General features: G+C 45.1%; 1 protein-coding gene across 1 annotated transcript in view; it reads left to right on the forward strand.

Moving 5' to 3' along the window:
• Positions 1-20,110, forward strand: part of LOC134074311 (deleted in malignant brain tumors 1 protein-like) — a 23,847-nt gene extending 3,737 nt beyond the window's left edge. Inside the window, exons 6-13 of the mRNA XM_062530427.1 lie at positions 11,847-11,867; positions 13,192-13,307; positions 13,431-13,573; positions 14,342-14,492; positions 14,885-15,035; positions 17,742-18,053; positions 19,436-19,538; positions 19,910-20,110. Of these exons, the coding sequence (XP_062386411.1) occupies positions 11,847-11,867; positions 13,192-13,307; positions 13,431-13,573; positions 14,342-14,492; positions 14,885-15,035; positions 17,742-18,053; positions 19,436-19,538; positions 19,910-20,069 (1,157 nt within the window). The 3' untranslated portion in view covers positions 20,070-20,110. The remainder of the gene's footprint in view (positions 1-11,846; positions 11,868-13,191; positions 13,308-13,430; positions 13,574-14,341; positions 14,493-14,884; positions 15,036-17,741; positions 18,054-19,435; positions 19,539-19,909) is intronic.
• Positions 20,111-22,500: the final 2,390 nt, after the last annotated feature.

The raw sequence follows: 22,500 nt of genomic DNA on the forward strand, positions 1-22,500 counted from the left end.
AAAATGTATCATTTACCCATATTATCTGATTTGGAGGGGATGATATTCCGTCTTATATCAGACATGGCGTTTTTACAAAGACCTAAACAGTAGTGTACTATTACCCTTAATGTCGTTGCCAAACGTAAGTTCGGGAGGAACGTGACGAAACTTTGCCACGCCTCCATTTCCCATGAACCAGGTAACTTAGTCAGGGCTCACCTGCCGTCACGTCAGCTTCAGTTGTTTCTTGCTCGCAAGAAGACCAGACCAGCTTTCGAAATGGACGAAATCGACATTCATGCTTCTGCCAGCGACTTGGAGGATGATTCTTCCGTAGTTCCCCCCTCTCCACCGGATCTTCCCAGCCGTCGTGGTCGTTCCAGCCATGCTACCCTGCCTCCGCTGCGCAGTCTTCGGTCGCGCCGGCAATCCTCCCCGGCGCCCTCTCGGGGATCCGTCCGATCTACTGCTTCCAGCCGCCGCCGTCTCCCACCTAAAGGCGATAACCCGTGGACCATTTCTCGGATCAGGAGCGAACTGAGCAGCCGAGGTATCCGCTTCCCTCGCAACTCCAGGAAGGATGACTTGTTACGATTACTACAAGCTTCCGGTTACCAAACCCCACCGGCCGGTCAGGCTGCTCAGGCGCCCCAACACATAGTCTCGCGTTCTCCGGAACTTTCTCCCCTTCTCTTCCCGGATCAGCTTGACGGGCAGAGCGATGAAGGGCTTCCCGCTTCCTGTCCTCGAGCAAGCACCAGCGCCGCAGCGCTGGGCCGTGCTCCTTTGCTGCCGCAAACCGATCCTCCACCAGTAGTCACCGTCCGCAGACTTCTCCCCACCGTGCCGCCTGCAGCTACGGTATCATTTTCCGTTCCACATTCACCTTTTCCCCCGATGCCGTATCAAAGTGCTGAGCCGCCTCCTCCCCAGGTAGCGACCGCGTCGCTACGTTTCCCCTACCCCCACCACGCCCCGCCGGCTCGAGCCGCGTTCGAGCCCGCGCCCCTTCCCCCACCAGGAACCGCGTTCCCGGTGTACCCGCCTAATTCCTTTCCCGGAGCCGCGCCACCACTTTATCCCTTCCCGGCATCGGGCCCCATTCTTCCCGCCCCCTTTAGCTCTTATCCTACCGGTCCATATCCACCGCTTCCCTCTGCGTACGAGTCTGGATTTCACGCTCCACATCTCCAAGTCTTCCCAGATGGCCAAACCGGTTCAAGGGTCGTCGCCTGGCGTCCGCCTTCTTACACCCTGGGATCAGCTGTCCAGCTGCCCCCTCCACCGCACGCTCCTGTCAACGAGCCTCCACCAGTGTCTCCTTCTCTCAGGAACCAAATCCTGTCAGGTGCGGACTTCGACTTATTTTCTCTCTTGTCTCCGTTCTCTGGACAATCTCAGCCCCGGGACATAGACTGTGGATCAGTGACTTTGTCGTTGAAATCATCCGGCCCCGCTTCACGCGTTCTGTCATTCCCGGAGTTCGCATTAGCTTTCGCTCGCTACCTGGAAGTGATTTGCTCCGTGTTCCCTCAGAGGCGTCGCGAGCTTAACGAATATTTCAGCTTGATAGCAGGGCTAGCCGTTACGTACGGAGGCACTCATTTTTATACTTACCATCGCCTATTCGCGGCTAAATGTGCAGCTAGAGTAGGCCTTTGGAATCAGTGCCCATACTGGGGAGCTCTCGATGCGGAACTGCACAACCGCGTCTTCTTAGGCTGTCGCTCCGTGACCTGCGCGTTGTGCTGCAGCTCCGAACATGACTCAACCAACTGTTCGTTCATCGAGGGAAATCCAAATCGCCGAAACAATCCGGCTCCAAAGTCTTCTTCCTCTGTCCCTAAACTCCCTCAATCGGCTGGCACCGTTTCAGACCAAGCTGCCTTTCCAACACAGCAAGTCTGTTTTCGTTTCAATGCCTCCAAATGCAGTATGTCTTCCTGCAAGTATCTCCACGTCTGCAGCTACTGTGCCGGGGCCCACGCTCGTATCGTTTGCCCCATTCACCCATCAATAAAGAAGTTCAAAAAGTATCTGAGTACTCCTATTCATGTGTCAAGGCTAGCAGAGGAATTAGCTTTCCACCCAGACAAAGCTTTCACCGATTATTTGCTTTCTGGTCTCCAAAACGGCTTTCATCCGGGTATCTCCGCCATGCCAACAGAATCTTTCGTTTGCAAAAATCTGCTATCTGCGACTAGAGACCAGGGCTCCGTAGATCAACTTCTAGCCAAAGAAGTGCAGTCCGGCTTCATGATCGGCCCCTTCTCCGAACCCCCATTCCAGTCTTACAGGATAAATCCTATCGGCGTCGCGACTCGCAAATATTCTGGCAAAAAAAGACTGATAGTCGATCTCTCCGCTCCTCATGATAGCATAGTCCCGAGCATCAATAGTCTCGTACCCTTCGAAGATTATTCAATGTGCTATCAAACGGTAGATGACGCTATTCGTCTTATCAAGATAGCCGGCCCTAATTGCTGGTTGTTCAAAGCAGATATCACCGCAGCATTTAAGGTAATGCCTATTAACCCGGACTTCTGGCATCTGTTCGGCGTCCGGTGGCTAGGTAAATACTATTTTGCCGTCAGACTAACGTTCGGCTGCCGCAGTAGCCCCAAAATTTTCGACACCCTGTCAGAAGCCTTATGCTGGATTTTACAGAACAACTACAATGTTCCGCTGTTAGTCCACCTTCTAGACGATTTCCTAGCCATCACACCTCCCTCAGATCCTCCCGCTGCCGGGCGCAATTCCGTTCTGAGAGTTTTCGAGTCACTAGGCGTGCCTATTTCTGAAGAGAAAACGAGCGGCCCAGCGAACACGATGGAATTTCTCGGTATCACCCTCGATACCGTAAATTCCATCTCCTCGCTCCCGAAAGAGAAAATCGACCGCATTTTGACTATCATTGATTGCTTCATTGCGGCTCCCAAAACAAAACTAGAGATTCTGTCACTCCTCGGTCATCTCAATTTTGCGATGCGCGTCATTCCACAAGGTAGACCGTTCATTTCTAACCTCCTTTTAGCCGCAAAATCCGTACCAGCCCTTCGCGACCTAGTCGACATAGATGAGCAGTGCTTAATAGATCTCGATCTATGGCGCTTATTTCTAAGTCAATGGAACGGCTTATCCATGTTCTACGATGACCGCTGTCAGTCCCCAGAAGATCTCCAGTTCTTCACCGACGCCGCGCCTTCTATCGGGTTCGGAGGCTATTTTAATGGTCGTTGGTTTGCCAGCTCTTGGCCTCCAGAACTGGCAAACCTGGCTCCAGGAGAAGCCTCTTCTGCCGTGTACGAAACTTATCCGGTCGTAATCGCTGCACTTTTGTGGGGCAACGAGTGGTCCGGCAAAAGTGTTCTAGTTTACAGCGACAATCAAGCCGTCGTATTTGCTATCAACAAAGGTCGCTCCAGTGCGCCAGTCATTTGCCCTTTCTTGCGTCGCCTAGTTTGGACAGCCGCAAGCAACCAATTTCTCATCAAAGCTGAGTATGTCCCAGGGCGACATAATGCTATTGCTGACTCTCTCTCCCGTTTTGCATTTCAGAGATTCAGAGCATTGGCTCCAGAGGCGGATGCAGAACCGACTCCAGTGCCACCATATTCGGAAACAATCTTCCTTTAGACCACCCGTTGCATTATCTCCAGTCCCACTCCATAAATCTAGCCCTTCATTCCCTAGCACCTAGAACGCTGCAGTCATACTGGTCCGCCTGGTCTTCATTTAAAATGTTCCACAATCACCACTCCCTGCCTTTTCCAAAGTTCGATATGCTGACCATCTCTTCCTTCGTGTCCTATGCCCATCTCGTTTTAAAGTTCAAGGCTGGTACAATCAAATGCTACCTCGCAGGTATTCATTTCTTCCATAAACTCATATTTGGATCAGATTGCTCAGTTTTCTCCAGCCACCACATTTCTTTGATAATCAAAGGCATTCGTAGGTCCCAACCGGCCTCTCCAGACCGTCGGCTTCCTATCACCATCAGCTTACTTGACTCCTGCGTTCAAGAGCTACGGCGCGGGGTTATATCCCCACATTCAGATCAGACCCTGATCGCGATGTTCATTCTTGCCTATTTTGGGCTGCTTAGATGTAGCGAATTCACCACTAACAGCGGCACGTTTAATCCCCATATTCATCCCCGCGTATGCGACCTCCAAATCTTAAATTCGGACACCATCCGTTACTTCATCAAACGTAGCAAGACTGACCAATTCATGAAGGGGCATTCCGTGTATATATTTAACATCGCCTCGCCACTTCAACCCTACCAGACTCTAGCAAACTACATCGCATATCGCTGCTCCATCGCCTCTCCTGCTGACCCTCTCTTCGCTACAGATGACGGTCGTCCGGTCACCCGCTTTTGGTTTCAGTCACAACTTAAATCCATTATCACGCGGACCGGTATCCCCGCCGATCGTTATTCCACTCACTCATTCAGAATCGGTGCAGCCACCACCGCAGCCAACAATGGCCTGCCAGATTTGGCTCTCAAAACCTTAGGCCGGTGGTCGTCCGATGCGTACAATACATACATTAGAGCGAATCTTTCGGACCTCAAGAAATCCCAGCTAGCCCTCACTTATTAATTCCGGCGCAGGGTCCTGGCCAGGGGGGCGCAGCATTTTATGGCTTGTTGGGGTGCTGTCTTCATATCGCCGATTGCTGCCAGCGCAGTCAGTCCGTTTCGATTAGGGGAAGCACTTCAGGACCCCGGCCAGCGACCTTGCCCAACACGCGCTCTCAGCTAATTATTCGCTTGCCCGTCCGCTAGATCACAATCGTCATTTACGTAGCTCAGGTCTAATATGGTCCATATAAATATCGCGGCGTTTATTCTGTTCATCTATTATCTTGCCCGGTCTCTGCCAGCGCAGCCAGGCCAGGCAAGATTTCTTCGTTAAGCTTCTCAGGTGCCCACGGTCGCCACTCCGGGCCGATATCTGCCAGCGCAGTTCTAGACCGGCGTGAACCCGCGATGCACTTCGTGATCACGAGCGGCAATGCCAGCGCATAGCCACGTTCCGTAGAAGCTCGCCTGGACCTTTACTAGTGACCTATACTTGCGACACATTTATTTCTACTTGGCTAATTTCGGATAGTGAACTCTTGAAATGTCGTTGCCAAACGTAAGTTCGGGAGGAACGTGACGAAACTTTGCCACGCCTCCATTTCCCATGAACCAGGTAACTTAGTCAGGGCTCACCTGCCGTCACGTCAGCTTCAGTTGTTTCTTGCTCGCAACCCACCACCTCCCCGCTCGCCTCCCGTCACCTCTCGTAAGCCTACTATCTCTCTAGTCAAGGGGGTGCTGTCTTCATATCGCCGATTGCTGCCAGCGCAGTCAGTCCGTTTCGATTAGGGGAAGCACTTCAGGACCCCGGCCAGCGACCTTGCCCAACACGCGCTCTCAGCTAATTATTCGCTTGCCCGTCCGCTAGATCACAATCGTCATTTACGTAGCTCAGGTCTAATATGGTCCATATAAATATCGCGGCGTTTATTCTGTTCATCTATTATCTTGCCCGGTCTCTGCCAGCGCAGCCAGGCCAGGCAAGATTTCTTCGTTAAGCTTCTCAGGTGCCCACGGTCGCCACTCCGGGCCGATATCTGCCAGCGCAGTTCTAGACCGGCGTGAACCCGCGATGCACTTCGTGATCACGAGCGGCAATGCCAGCGCATAGCCACGTTCCGTAGAAGCTCGCCTGGACCTTTACTAGTGACCTATACTTGCGACACATTTATTTCTACTTGGCTAATTTCGGATAGTGAACTCTTGAAAGGTTAATTTGTTGATATGTCGAGTTGAAAGTCTGAGGTAAATATATTTGAAATAATAATTATTGATACAGATCATTTTGAAAAAGTTGTTATACAGTGCATCACACTGACATGAGGAGTGACACAGTCCCTCTTGCATGAGCAGGACAGAAACTCAAGTACTGCTTGTGGACCAATGGAGACATTGAACCAGTCTATGGAGAGCAGCAAGTCACCATCTTGGTCCAGTCTAGACCACCCATGCTCAACTGGGGAAGGAACTTCAGGGTTGTTCTCGAGGCATCTTCTCCAGATAGCACCTTGATAGTTAGCTCTGAAACCGTGCTTCCTGAGAGAATCCGAGCATGGAGTTAACTGCCAGGATTCAACGCCTTTCTTTGCACAAAAAAAGTGCATACTTCATTTCATTGATGTTGGTGATTCTGGACTTGTATGGAGTTTCGTTTGTGCCAAAATGTTCAAACAATACTTTTTCTAATTCAAACAAAAATCAATTAATCAAAATACCAAATACAAAATCTAAACAAAAAAATAAAGTCGAAAAAAAAAATCTAAACTCGCAAACAAATTATTTGTGTAGTTGCAAAAAAAAAAACTGTTTGAATAACTTGTCTTTTGGTTTACAATAACAACAATCATTTGCAGCGACATCATTCGTTTGTCTGCTCCTGGCTTTTTCAGTTTCGATTCTGGCTCTCGCGTTTGCGCTGCCTGTTTCTTTGCTTGCGATTCTGGCACAAACTTCACATGTGGGTGGGTGTCTGTGGGGTGCATTCCTATTGGCTGATGCGTTTTGACTGACAGCTTTACTATGGATTCAAGCGCAAGAGCTACCCACCTCCCCCCCTCCCCAGTAGGTAGTGGTGCAACGCTCTTTTTGGCCACTATGTACAGGTATATGCGATTTGGCGCTATTGAGCACAGTATGTCAACCGCCATATGAAGAAGAAGAAGATATTGACCACAGTAAGTTCCGTGGAGCTAGCTACACCAAAGCCATCGATGGGCTACACGCGTTATGGACTCAAAACAATGGGTTTTCCTCACTACTCATTAACCCAAGGTAAGAAGTGTAATCTAATTTGTTATGGGTCTAATTTTCACGTTTATGTGGGATGTTATGGCGTAGTTGTTAAAATACTGACGCTGGTTTTAAGGTATCAGATGGCTATCTTAGCATCGTAGGTTTGTCCACATACAAACGAGGCTTTTGATGAAATGTCGCACTACAGTAGCCTAAATTATGAATTCATACCATGTATTTATTTGTTCAGAAGTATATTGTTAATGTCCTCGCGTTATATAAGCGTATGTGTCCGATTATGTCATGAAATATCGCTATGTTTTCAACGGTAGTCTAGCATAGTATGAGCGCGATGGTGCGATCTATCTGTGGTCAGTTCATCAATGGCCCTGGCGATCTCTGGAGGTCCACTCTTTGTGAACGTTTGGAGACCACAGACATAGTATAACCTTAGTTAGAGTATTGGTTCATTTGCCTGAGAAAGACCCAAGGGTCGAAACGTTACTTTTTGTAAACATGGGAGCTCAAGCAGTGTTGCCAACGTTACCTTCTTCTGTTACATCTCCCCAGGAAATGTTATTAAGCACTGTGACCAGCTCTGTCTTTTGATTAGTACATGTAATTTGTCTTTTGCTTGTGCTTGTGTGTTTGTGCAGAACAACTCATCGTGATGGAGCACCTGTACTCCCTGATACAGCAGGATCTGAGGGGATTCCTCAGACAGGACGCAGATGTGGATTGACAACATCCTGCAGTTTGACCTGTTCAACCGACCTCTTCTCTGTCCCATACACACCACAGTCTTTGGTCAACCTCTGCTTCATTGCCATCACAACCATCGATCCCTGTTTCATCTGCAGCACAACACAGCACAGCTGACGGCCTCTTCTCCATCTGCAGCACAGCACCACACACCAGACAGAGTCCGCTGCGTCTTTCACACACCTGGTGGATCCTATTGTGTGCCTCACATACCTGAGAGACTCTGCTCCACAGTACCTGCAGGCTCTGCCCTGCCCCACCCCTCGCACACCCGATGGACCTAGCTGTGTCCCTCACATACACAATGCGCTGTACCCCATCCCTCACACAGCCGATGGACCTAGCTGTGTCCCTCACATACACAATGCGCTGTACCCCATCCCTCACACACCCGATGGATCTAGCTGTGTCCCTCACATACACAATGCGCTGTACCCCATCCTTCACACACCCAACAGACCCTGTTGTGTCTCTAACACACACAGCAGGCTTTGCCCAGCCCCTCAGGGTGGCTCTGAAATCTGTGGCTTTCACACTCCCAACAGACGCTGCTCTCTCCCTCACACACCCGGCTGGCTCTGCCCGGTCCGTTGCACACCTGCAGACTTCCAGCCGCCACAAACCCAGCTCACCCTTCTCCTGCTGTGTCCTTTACAAACCAAAAAACGCAGCTATGCTCCGCACATGACTAGCTGACTCTGCCTGGTCCCTTGCACACCCAGTGGACGTGGACACTGTTGTGACTGTTGATATTGATATTGCTGTTGTTGTTGATGTACATAGGTTTCTCGTTTACCAACTATACTGGCTGCGCGCGCATCCGAGAGGCAGAAAATGCCAAGCTACATTAGAAAGTTACCAAGTAGTTGGATGTTAAGAATGGTAAGCTTATATGCTATGATTAATTAAGCAATGAAAAAGTGATGTTACCTTCCAAAAAAATTTATTTATTCAGTCAGAGTTCCCAAAAGTACAGCTTGATGATGGTATTGACAAACATACTGGGAAGGCAGAGCGCCGAAGCGCGTCTGTGTGAATAAATGGTGATTGCTTATGCATAGTGCGGCCTGTTCTCTTGTTTTCATTGACAAACATAGCACATCAGTTATGAAACCATGCTGTGTGATGGATGTATATCAGGTTTATGTAACAACAGGCCACATTTAATTTTATGTGTTTGACTTCATGGCGGGCCACATGAAACAGAGCAGAGGGCCGCATGTGGCCCCTTGGCCTTAGTTTGCCCACCCCTGTTGTAGTAGCATGTCAATAAATTAGTTTACCCAATCATATGAAAGGAGTTTTGACAAGGCCCTGCCTTCTGAAATACATTTCCAATGGAGTAGTTCCAGATGAATGTGAGGAGCTAGGTGGAATGAAATTCAAGTGGTGAGTCAGGTTAACATACAGTAAGTAGTATGTAAAATAATTCAATTTTATTGTCCTTTATTCAAAACAACACTTATTCTAATAAAGTTAAACTGCAGGATGTTGTCAATCCACATCTGCGTCCTGTCTGAGGAATCCCCTCAGATCCTGCTGTATCAGGGAGTACAGGTGCTCCATCACGATGAGTTGTTCTGCACAAACACACAAGCACAAGCAAAAGACAAATTACATGTACTAATCAAAAGACAGAGCTGGTCACAGTGCTTAATAACATTTCCTGGGGAGATGTAACAGAAGAAGGTAACGTTGGCAACACTGCTTGAGCTCCCATGTTTACAAAAAGTAACGTTTCGACCCTTGGGTCTTTCTCAGGCAAATGAACCAATACTCTAACTAAGGTTATACTATGTCTGTGGTCTCCAAACGTTCACAAAGAGTGGACCTCCAGAGATCGCCAGGGCCATTGATGAACTGACCACAGATAGATCGCACCATCGCGCTCATACTATGCTAGACTACCGTTGACAACATAGCGATATTTCATGACATAATCGGACACATACGCTTATATAACGCGAGGACATTAACAATATACTTCTGAACAAATAAATACATGGTATGAATTCATAATTTAGGCTACTGTAGTGCGACATTTCATCAAAAGCCTCGTTTGGATGTGGACAAACCTACGATGCTAAGATAGCCATCTGATACCTTAAAACCAGCGTCAGTATTGTAACAACTACGCCATAACATCCCACATAAACGTGAAAATTAGACCCATAACAAATTAGATGACACTTCTTACCTTGGATTAATGAGTAGTGAGGAAAACCCATTGTTTTGAGTCCATAACGCGTGTAGCCCATCGATGGCTTTGGTGTAGCTAGCTCCACGGAACTTACTGTGGTCAATATCTTCTTCTTCTTCATATGGCGGTTGACAAACTGTGCTCAATAGCGCCACATCGTATATACCTGTACATAGTGGCCAAAAAGAGCGTTGCACCACTACCTACTGGGGAGGGGAGGGGGTGGTGGGTAGCTCTTGCGCTTGAATCCATAGTAAAGCTGTCAGTCAAAACGCATCAGCCAATAGGAATGCACCCCACAGACACCCACCCACATGTGAAGTTTGTGCCAGAATCGCAAGCAAAGAAACAGGCAGCGCAAACGCGAGAGCCAGAATCGAAACTGAAAAAGCCAGGAGCAAACAAACGAATGATGTCGCTGCAAATGATTGTTGTTATTGTAAACCAAAAGACAAGTTATTCAAACAGTTTTTTTTTTGCAACTACACAAATAATTTGTTTGCGAGTTTAGATTTTTTTTGCGAGTTTAGATTTTTTTTTTTCGACTTTATTTTTTTTGTTTAGATTTTGTATTTGGTATTTTGATTAATTGATTTTTGTTTGAATTAGAAAAAGTATTGTTTGAACTTTTTGGCACAAACGAAACTCCATAGACTTGGAGCTGTACATTTGACATGTGAACTCCTTTAAGGCTGCATACAACGCAGGTGTCATTGCCCAGTCTGCCCCAACCTTCTGAAAGGTCTCACAAAAGTTTTCGGGCTGACACTTTACCATGTCCTGCAAATGCACTTACAGTATCGCAGCCTGTGTATACAGTACGTGTATTTTCTTGCCTGAGAACAAGGCATTCATTTTTTTAATATAAATTCCAAGAAAGTGGGGACCTGATATAAATGATATGTGGTGGATATGTACAGTATTAAGGACCTTTTTAACTATCTAAAAATGCTGAGAATGCTGAATAACAACTTTTTCAAAATGATCTGTATCAATAATTATTATTTCAAATATATTTACCTCAGACTTTCAACTCAACATATCAACAAATTAGCCTAGGGTAATAGTACACTACTGTTTATGTCTTTGAAAAAACGCCATCTCTGATACAAGACTGTAAATCACCCCCTCCAAATCAGATAATATGGGTAAATGATACATTTCCTGAATCCTTAGGGTCATGCCAGTATTTCAGTGTTTGGATTTCGTTTCTCTGATGCTCCCAGGTGCCACAGGATTAAAAGACAAAAAAATGGCAGGGAAATGGTAGGGAAATGTGTGTGATTAAAGGTTTGAAGAGCTCCAGGGTTGGCTGTAGGCTACTTATCCAAAATGTTCACAAAAGGATTTAAATGAAAGCTCAGAGTCTCCCCTTTAAAATGATACCAAACATAGCAAAATAAAATATTCCAGTGTTCTGCTTGATTTATACACATTATTTCTTTAACCTTAGTTTACATTATGTGTCATAACTCAAAACAGCTACTCTTGTCAGATGGCCATCATACATCATTGAAAAGCTGAGATTCCAGGCTTTCAGAAAAGGTATGGTAGCCTTTGCCACCTTTTCGGTAACGGTTTCCATAATTTGAGGCCCTGGCTCACGGTCTATAAAGGATTATGGGTAGAATGCAGCTTGAAGTGTACATCGATGCTGCCTTCAAAATTGACCGTTATTCGGGAAATCTAAGATATCTTAGAAGGCAGCGAAAATCGTTTTTTCGGTTTCGAACGGCCTTTGCTGCCTTGCTCTCTAGTTAGATATCTTAGAAGGCAGCAGTTTTTCCCGATTTGAACAGAGCCTTTGTGTACAGTTAAAACATTAGCATTGGAAGGTCTAAGTTTCCTTTGTTGTTGATAAGATATTAAAAGCCCAGAGATATATGAAGATACAGGAAACAGGGAACAGGGAGCCAGTGCAGTTCAGCTAACACAAGGCTGCTGTGCTCTCCCTTCTTGGCCTTAATTAAAAGTCTAGCAGCAGAGTTCTGTATGAGTTTCAGTTTAGTTTATCTGTGGTTCTGTCATAGTAAGCAGCAATACATCTTGTGACGTGGTGTTCTGTTCTTTGCCTCACAGATGGGACTACTACTACTCAGAGTAAGTACACTTCTCTTGCCGTTGTCATTTCTGACCTTTGACCTACAGTAATATCAAAGATCCTTGCACCTCCTGCTCCACCTGCTTTGGTTCTATATCTACTACATTGCTGCTTTCAGCTGTATCAACGCTTTGAATCTAGTCAGTGATAAAATAGAATGGCTTACTCTGATGTTTTAAACATTCACAATTATACTGGAGGATAGCCCGGAATCTAGCCCGAATTTGACAACGCCCATCAAATTTGAAGCTCCTATGCCCGGTTGAGAATTTTTACAAATGAGCAACAGTGCCTACTCACGCCACCTGAGCATGCTTCGATTAATTTTATTTACAACAAAAAGGCAGCCGCTAGAGAAGCTAAATGATTAGATTTTGCTATGTTGTCTGTTGTACAAGATTCTGACAGCCCAATAACTTAATTAAGCAAACAGAGAACAACAAAGCAATCTTTTCGAGAAATAGGATTTTTTGGCTGTTCTTCCTACAGGATTCACGGTAGGCTATTGCATGGTTCTGAGGTCTATCCAATAGGGCTCTGGATCATGACGTGAAAACTTTGCGGGCACAGCCATATTGGCAGCCTCACTCCTTAGTTTACTATGGATTTACTCTCACCTATTAGTGTGTTCCTGTTACTTTTTGCCTTCTTGGTCGTATGTTGCTGTGTAGTGGGGTGTAACAGCGCAACCCACGATCGCAAGAGGAAAATAATCGCTAATACTATATTTCTGCTTCTTGTCTTCTGCATCTGAATGAATGGATATTATGTTCGGTGCGCTACCAACATGGTGGCTATATTCCTAGAATGCAAGGCGTGTGCCCGAGCCCTATTGTATGCATATACCTTGAATGACTTGCTTATTTACTATAGTCATTGTTTATTTTCATTAGCTTTGCTTATATTGATATTGTTGATTGTTTATGTTGCTATTCTCTTCTAGTCAACACTAATCTGATCAACTGCTCAATTTAATTATTGTATTGTTTTGGTTTGCATGTCGCTTTGGACAAAGGCGTCTGCTAAGCAACATAACCATAACCATAACCCTTCTCCTCCTGTTTGGGTTAAAACACACCCCATAATCATGTGTCCATCATGCAGTACTAGACTGAAGTTCTGAATAGAAATGACTGTGTATATGGCTACGTCAGGCTATGCATTTGATGTATCACTTTCCACACAGTGTTGAGATATTGTTGAATCATTTGACATCATTAACAATTCCCCTGTGTCTTGTGAGTTGCATTCTCTTAGCCTTTTTGAAGCAGACAGGAGCTGATGAACCATGATGAAGTCATTTGTAATATTCTTCTTCTTCAGAGGCAGATATTGCCTTCCTGCTGGATGGCTCTGGGAGTGTGGATTCACACCAGTTCTTCACCATGAAAGAATTTGTGAAAAATGTTGCCAGAACGCTCCTGAATTCTAAAACCTCTGTGAGTCGTATCATTAGTCACTCAATAGCTTTAAATAAACTATGAATGAAGTGTCCAGATATCAAGTGCATTTCCAGCACATATAACATTATTTGCTAAGCATTTATCATTTTGTTTCCGCAGTTTGCCTTTGCTCAATACTCCGGTAGTCCCATCATCCGTGTAGACTTTAATCAGTTTCAGAGAACAGGATGGGAAAATCAGGTGGACAGTATCACACAGGCTACAGGACGCACATATACTGCCCACGCTATCCAAACAGTTGTGTAAGTAAATGAAGACCTATGCAAGATTGTTTAGCTTAATTTGCCTCAACTTGTCAGCTTCGGAGTCATGGTTGCAAGTTTTGTGCCACCGGGTCGGAAAGTCTCCAGCCTCGCGATCATGCTCATGAAAAGGCACACAGACCGATTGAGGAGTTTTATAAAGTATACACGCTAAAGCTGCAGGGGAAGCTCTGCAGAGAAATCTGCAAACATACTGTAAAACGAGCGAAAGCGAAACTGGCGACGAAATCGCCAATCCTGAATAGTTTCCCTTTAAACGAAGACCTATGTAATTTCGCCTTCATGTCAAACCTTTACCACTTCTTCTCTTATCACCCCTAATCTGTTCTCATAGAGACTGTAAAGAAAAACACTTTTGTTGGGATGTTGTAATATTTTTTATAACATTTATCTTATTAATTTGTAATATTTTTTATAACATTTATCTTACGGTTATCGCCATACTAAGCTCAATCTTTTAAGATTGAACATTGAGGCGTGCTCTCTCGGAGGAGGAGCGGGACTGTCGAGCTCTATTGGCATCGTTCAAATCATGACTCCATACACTTGGATAATCCTTCAACCAATCAGACCAACGATCCGGTGCATCTTTTGGACAAGCTAGTTTGTGATCGGAGCCAAAGGTTCTGGCAGGGAACAGGGAAGATAGATGTGCAGGTTTCCAGCCTGAGCTGCCGGGCGAAATCCAAATTCGCCGGCAGGTCAGGCAGGGTTCACCCAGCCTTGAAACTATACTAATTTCCACAGGAATGATTTATTTAACTCTTCTGCTGGAGCAAGAGCTGATGCCAAGTGGATCCTAATTGTCATCACCGATGGGAGATCTGCTGATGCTCAAGACTATCCCAGTGTCACAGCAATGGCTGATGGGAAAAATATCACCAGATATGCTATAGGGGTACGATGTGCAACCCAATATGTGCACATTCACATGTAGTTATTCAGCTGCTGCATTTACTGTATCTACAGCACCTTACACTATTAATCCCTTATAAATGCCTTATTTTTTATTATCTTAAAACCATTCTATAATTAAGTCGTTTTTAGTAAAAAAATAGTAAAAAAAAAAAGTGCCCTTAATTCCCCCCTGAATCAATTAAGTAGTTTTGGTATATTTTCAGGGGTAATTTAAGTTAAATTTGAGTACATCATGTTTTGTAGTGTTAAAGTACAAACTCTCTCTCACACACACACACACACACACACATTTTTCCATCAATATATGGCTCCCTTTGACTACATGATTGCGATGTAATTTGCACAATAATGATTCTCTTCCTCATGCGATAGGTTGGTGCTGCCTTTAGTGATGTAGCCTCACGAGATGAGCTCAGCAGCATCGCGTCTTCTCCAACATTCGACCACATGTTTCATGTGAACAGTTTTGATGCACTGGACGCCATTGGCAGCACACTGGAAGCCAACATTGGTGCCATAGAAGGTACAGTACAGAACTGCTTGCAATCATCAGCAGTTACAAATAATAATAATAATAATACATTTTATTTAAAGCGCCTTTCATGACACCTAAGGTCACTCTACAGGGTTGCAAAATCATCACATAGAAATAAAAAAGAAAAGAAAAATGTTAAAGTCAGTTAGTCAGTCAGTCAGTCCATAAGCGTTCTTGAAGAAATATGTTTTCAGTCTACTTTTAAAGTCAGTAATTGAGTCAGAGTGTCTGATGTAGTCTGGCAGTGAATTTGTAATACACTCTACTCCAAGTATTGCCAGGCTTTACTAGGAAAATAAGCTACCTGGACCCTGAAAACAAGCCCAAAACAAGTGACCGAAGACCAAAAAACAAAACAAAACAAAAAACGGTTTCTGAAATGGCCAATGGTAGAGACAGGTCGTCCGTAAGTTATTAAAAAGGCTGCTGCGGGATCCCTTGATCGTTGTCAGAGCTGCGTGTAGGCTTGTGTTTGTGCGTGGTGCATAGGAATTGTATGTACTGTATGTGGTGCATTAACATTGTATACAGGGCAAAGGGAGGCGGTGTCACAAAGTCACAACTCGGAAAAACAAGCCCAAAAACCTGCAACCCGCGACTTCTGATTTTTCCAAGCGGAATTGGCAACCCTGTCTACTCCATCAGATATACCTTTACCTGAACAAAGGGTTATTAGCCCTTTTCCTGCCCATGTTTTCAAAATGTTTGCGCACGAATACTGGTGCCAATAGTAATGTGCTACCCCATTCATTTAGAACAAAGGGTTGGCTATAAGATACTGAACGTTGAAGAGTTGTTTGCTTTTGATGGAAAGCCCACACCGTAGTTGTGGAAACTACAACAAAATGTGTTTTTTTCCCTGGGGAGAATGGCCCTTGAATAATGTTAATAATGATGATGATGATGATGATGATGATGATAATAATAATAATTGACATTTAAATCGCTAAAAGATAAAAGCATTTGCCAAATGAATAAGCGTAAAGAGCTGTTCACACGTTCACACGATAGCTGTAACGACATCAGTGTCCACACTGGCCAGCAGTGTTGGTCAAGTTACTTGGAAAAGGTAATTAGTTACTGATTACTGATTACTTGTCCAAGAAAGTAATCCCGTTACTTTACTGATTACTTTTCCCCAAAAGTAATTAGTTACTTTACAATTACTTTACTTAGTTACTTTTCAAAAACACACTAAGGCTGCACAACCTGAATATGCTATAAAGCAATACACCTTTCAGCCTAATTTTATTCTTTTTGCATATTCCATCATATAAAATAGAATCAAATGCGGTGTTGTGCATAAACGAGTTCTGTGAACTATGAACTGCATGCAACACATTTGTAAATAAAGAACGTGAATTCGTTCAGATTATGTGAGCGCGTCACTGCTGAGTTTCAATTAAACGTTGCGCAGTTAACCTGCATGTCAGCTCCAATCTTTCATCGATGCTGCGGATGTAACAGAATAGCCTACATGCTGCATTGTTGCAACAATATTCGGAACGGGTGCGCTGTCGTTGGTAAAATAAAAACAGTAAGTCCTGTGACAGCGGCCGCATTCTGCGCCACCCCTCACTCAAACATACATAGATTCTATAGCCTATAATTAACCGAAGAGTCGGACCTCCGTCTGGCAAAAACCTCATAGGCTACCGCAGGGGTAATGTCTGAAAGCGACTACAGAGAACGCAGATGATACAGGCTCTATTATTTACGGACATTCATTGTCTCGCAAAGACTCCGACGGTACAAACTTAATTATGTCCACCGAAAACAAGTTCGAACGTCAACGACCCCAATTTCGAATTTGAAAAGACATTTGAGTTGAAGCATCAGTCCAGAGTGAAAGCATAAGTCATCGAATGAAATGAAAGTAGAAAGAACAATAAAAGTGAAGTAAAGATAAGCAAAAGAAGTCCAAGTCCCGAACTATGGGAAAAGTTTAGGAAAACCCCAACTCACGTAGGCTATTAAATGCAGCATGGTCATGCTCTCTCCCGTACTCTGTTGTCTCGTCTGTTGTTTACATCTCTCGCAATGCGTTGGACATTATACTGATTGTCACCAGACAGTCTCACAAAGCAATTAAAATCGCAGTTTAGTAACGCAGTAACGCAGCCTAAAGTAATGGTAATCCAATTACTGATTTTGCCATTGTAATCCCTTACTTTACTCGTTACTTGAAAAAAGTAATTGGATTACAGTAACGCGTTACTTCTAACGCGTTACTGCCCATCACTGCTGGCCAGCGATGAGGACAGTCTCTCCATATGCAGATAAATGGAATGTTTGAAATGTGGTGGATCCTGATTGGCTGTCAGCCTTTTATTGTTATCAAAATCGCTCTGAAAGTCAACAATACCGTTCCTCATGTCACTGGCATTATAGTTTGTATGTGGATACTTTTTTTTGTCAAAATGGTTCTAGTTATTCTTGGTTACATTCTTATTCTCTAGTTGTTGGTGTGAACGGCCCTTAGGTATGTTTGACAGACTTCACTTCCCGCAGGAGTTTGGTGATATTTTGTGTTGAATTTTGGGAAACTCTTGTTGTTTCAGTAGTGTTGAGCTATTAAAATGGTCATGGTTTGTTTTCTAAAGGAGAAAATGCTCCAAAATACTCTACTGTATAGTGTTTGTGACCCCCTTTGTGTGTGTGTGTGTGTGTGTGTGTGTGTGTGTGTGTGTGCAGGTTTACGTCTAGTGGACGGACACCAGCGCTGCTCAGGCAGAGTGGAGGTGTACCGTGCGGGAGAGTGGGGCACCGTGTGTGACGACGACTGGGACATCAAGGATGCCGAGGTGGTGTGCAGACAGCTGGGCTGTGGGCCACCCAGGGAGGCGGTCACCAACCCCAGGCACAACACCAGCGAGCCTCGCTTCGGACAGGGCTCTGGGCCCATCTGGATGGACAACGTTAGATGCGCAGGGACAGAGCTGACTCTGAGGAACTGCCCCTTCGGTGCGCTGTGGAGCCATGAGGATGCTGGAGCCATGTGCAAAGGTACATCACACATCATGGCAACTGCTTTTCTCAACAAACAACAGCAGAGTAGCGCAACTGCTAGCATAGCTAAAGTGCAGAACGCAAGCACAGTGACTTGGGGGTGCCGGTGTGTTGTACAGTGTGCACTTGCACCCAGTGGCAATCAATGTTAAATGAGGTGTTTCCATACAGCGGTTGACACCCGTTTTTTCATATGGTTTCTATGCAGCTCAGATGGGAAAAGGCCATCAGGATGTGTAAGACCTGGGAAACAGGGAATAGTCCCTGTGTTTGTTTACATTTTGCTACAGTGTTTTGTTTGTTTGTTGCGTCTTCAGTGTCGATATGTACCAACCAGCCAGTAGCCTACATACAAATGAAAGGCATCATATACGTTTTCTGCTTCAGTAGTTTCAAAATCATTGCATGCGTGCCCTCTGCTGCCCAAGCATAATGCAACAGGAAGCATTGTGTGCAGCCCTAGCATAGCGTAATAGCATTGCCTGCAGCCCTAACATAGCTAATAGCATCGCCTGCAGCCCTAACATAGCGTGATAGCATTGCGTGCAGCCCTAGTGTAACCTGCATTGTGTGGAACCACCGCGGTCCAGCCCTGCACACACCTGTACTCGAACCTGTGAAACAGCAGCACCTGGGATCGGGAGTCGAGCGCGTGTAACGGGTGCTAGCTGGTTAGCTATGCTGTAGAACGTAAGTAAACCTCACTCCCCGACACTTCAAGAGCGCTGCTGGCATGAAAGCTAGTAACCTGGGCTTTTAGCTGGATTGTTAGCGCGCTCGACTCCCGATCCGCGGTGCTGCTGTCTCGCCGGTTCGAGTCCGGGCGTGTGCAGGGCTGGACCGCGGTGGTTCCACACAACGCAGGTTACACGCGCTAACAATCCAGCTAAAAGCCCAGGCTACTAGCTTTCATGCCAGCAATGCTCTTGAGACGTCAAGGAGTGAGGTTTACTAACGTTCGACATGCACAGCTAACTAACTGGCATCCGTTACACTAGCATAGTGTGGTAGCATCGCATGCAGCCATAGCATAGCGTAACAAGGAGCATTGTGTGCCCTCTGCAGTCCTTGCACAGCGGTTATGGAAATGTGCAAATTGCTTGTCAAATGTACAAGCGTGTGTAATATTTTGGCTCTTGGAAAATTATTTTTTTGCAAATTCAGAAACAAATCCACATGTATCATGTCCGGGAGGGAGGAAGGGTGCAATTGTGCATAAAATACACACACGCGCACACACACACACACACACACACACACACACACACACACACACACACACACACACACACAAATAATTTAAATGTACACAAACATACAGTGCGTATGAAAATTTCCCATCAAGGTAATTTTTGTGATTGCCTCAATTCTTGCCCCAGGTAACCACACCTGTGGCCTGAAACTCACCTGGATGAACCTGACGATCGGCCCCTGCTTCGCCTCCACACAGCTACCCACCTGTGAGGGGCAGTGTGACTCAAGGTGAGTGTTCCACATAGAGAGGTGGGAGAGTGTGAGTGTGTGTGTAAGACAGAGAGAGAGAGAGAGAGAGAGAGAGAGTTTGTGTGTGTGAGTGTGTGGCTACCGCTCCAGGTGAGTATGAAGGACAGCAAGTCATTCTGTGTGAGTGTGTGTGTGTACAGTATATGAGTGCTTATGTGTGTGTATATGAGTGCTTGTGTGTGTGTATGTGTTTGTGTGTGTGACTCCAGCTCCAGTATGACGCATAGTGACGCACAGTCATCCTAAGTGTGTGTATGTGTGTGTGTGTGTGTGTGTGTGTGTGTGTGTGTGTGTGTGAGGCTTCCACTGTAGATGAGTGTGATGCACAACCATAACTCTGCTGTGTGCAGGTGGGTGGTCAGGGACGGCATGGTGCAGCCGGTCAGGTCTCAATGTCAGGCGGCCACCTGGGAGGAACGTCTGCTCAGCCTGACGTGTGGCACACACACATCAGCGCCGACATCATTTCCGTACAGACACATCACTTCCTGCCTCTGTACCGCAGTTTAACCCATCTTTAACCCGACTCCAATGAAAATCGTACCAGAATATGAAGCGTTTTATGGAAAACGGTTAGCCTAGCTTAGCACAATTTATGTTTTCGTGTGTAAGACCAGTTAGCCTAATTTAGCTTAATTCACTGGTAGCGGGTTAGACCAGTTAATGATGGTTGCAATTCTAATCCAAAACACTTTTTGTCAATTCAGCATATTGATCATCACGGCTCTTTGAGCTGTCTGTATTCACTCAAAAACTCCTGAGTCCCAGACTGTATCTTGAGGTCAGTAGGTGACCATTTCAACTTTCAAATGCTAAATACATTAACTTACCTTGCTGTTGATCACCTTCTAGCAGAAACATGACATTCATCTTTATGTTCTAGACCTTTATATTATTGTAGTCATTGGTGTGATCAATCGTGTGTAGCTTTATGTTGATTTGAATTGATTTATTTCCCTAAGGGATGTTCAGCACAGATGCTCTAGTTGTCGGTTGGGGGTTTTGTACGTGAGCAGTGTCAGATTACTTCTCAGCTCGCTAGAGATATTCATGTGGACTGTCTCTCTAATGTACACCTTTAATAAACATTGGCATTAACAAAACCATCAAATGTTTGCTCATATTTTTAGTCACTGTATCTCATATTTGTTCAACTTTTAGCTGATTTTTATTCTTGATGGGACTTTGGTCTCCTCCATCGTTGACCTGTTGCCTTATTGGTTCTCATGCTACTTTGGTTGCGTCGCCTGATTTAAAAAGAAAAAAAAAAGGATTTCCCAAGCTGTGACTAAATGTTTGTGTGTGTGTGTGTGTGTGTGTGTGTGTGTGTGTGTGTAAAAGAGAGATGGAGAGAGACCTGAGACCTGGATGGACACTCCAGTCTATCAATTTGAATAGGGTTGGTGTCCTAAGACATTAGCGTTGACTTACGGGTGACATATTAAACTATGCTCATGGAACTGTGAATGCTTTTAAATATCTGTGATAAACAGACGTAATTTCTGATAAAATCCCATGAATCACACGCACATACGCAAGCACACGCACATACGCAAGCACACACAAACGCAGATATGCAAGCACACACACACACAGACACATAAACTCACATACGCAAGCACACACACCGCAAGCCAGAGAACATAAAACAAAGTAAAGTCATTTAAAAATAAAGAATATTTAAAAATAAAGAATATTTTAAAAAGACAATAAAAGACACAAGGTCACAGACACATCATTTGCAAGGCAGATTCAGAATTTGTAACTTAGTGCAGTTAGCTAAAAGCATCTGAGAACAGTTTGGTCTGAGGTCTATTTTTAAAACTGGCTACAGTTGGGGCCTTTTATGTCATCCCGTTCCAGAGCTGAGTGTAGCAACTAAAATCTGCTTCACTATGTTTAGTTCTACCAGTACATACCTCCTGATATCTGAGAGGATAATATTTTTTAACAGTATCCTTTGCTTTCAACCCTTTTGTGCCAAGGAGAGTGGCAACCTTAAGTCTTTCCTCCTTTTTACCAAATATAATTGCTTCAGTTTTGTCGTTTGGCATGTAAATTTGTGTCATCTACATACTGTAACTATGATATGAAATCAAATTATTTTGGATGATTTTTCCAAGTGGGAGCGTATAGAGGTTGAATAATAGTGGCCCCAAGATCGAGCCCTGCGGAACACCACAGGTCAAGGACGTTGGTTTTGAGGTACAGTTGGCGATGGCAACAAAGAATCTCCTTTCTTAGATATGATTTGAGCCAGTAGATAACTATGCCTGCAGAACACCTTCATACACTTCAGGTCTCCACCGCGTACCGCATAATGACTTGGGTTTGACCTTTGACCTGTGCTCATGAAGTGCTGTCCACGGCAGTGAAGCGGCCAACAAAGAGAATAATTCAGCTGATTAATGATCCGTCAAAAAATGGGCAACTTCACCGAGTGGAAACAAGGAAATTGACAAAGGAAAGAATTCCCCCATTCTGTGTGTGAGAGAGACTTCTCCTCGGCATCATAGCAACCGTTTGAAACACAGGTTGAGGTCTAATAACCATTAACAGCATGCTGGCCCAAACAAAGGCCTCTGATGTGTGTGTGTGTATGTGTGTGTGTGTGTGTGTGTGTGTGTTCATCCCAACCAGAGGCCCCGGCGCATATGTGTGTGTGTGTGTGTGTGTGTGTGTGTGTCCATCCCAACGAGAGGCCCGGATGAGTGTATGTGTGTGTCCATCCCACCCAGAGACCCCGGTGTGTGTGTGTGTGTGTGTGTGTGTGGATGGAGGGGAGGGGGGGCTGGAGGAACAAACCAAAGGACGAACAAGAGCGGCTGAAAGCGGCTGAAATCACCCTTGAAGAGTAAGAGTATGATCGAGCACGTCCACTCAATTACAGTCACGTCACTTAGCCCGTGTCCACAACTAAGGGATAAACTCTCCTGTGTGT

The sequence above is a fragment of the Sardina pilchardus genome, unplaced genomic scaffold, assembly GCF_963854185.1.
Source record: "Sardina pilchardus unplaced genomic scaffold, fSarPil1.1 HAP1_SCAFFOLD_177, whole genome shotgun sequence".
Lineage (NCBI taxonomy): Eukaryota > Metazoa > Chordata > Actinopteri > Clupeiformes > Clupeidae > Sardina > Sardina pilchardus.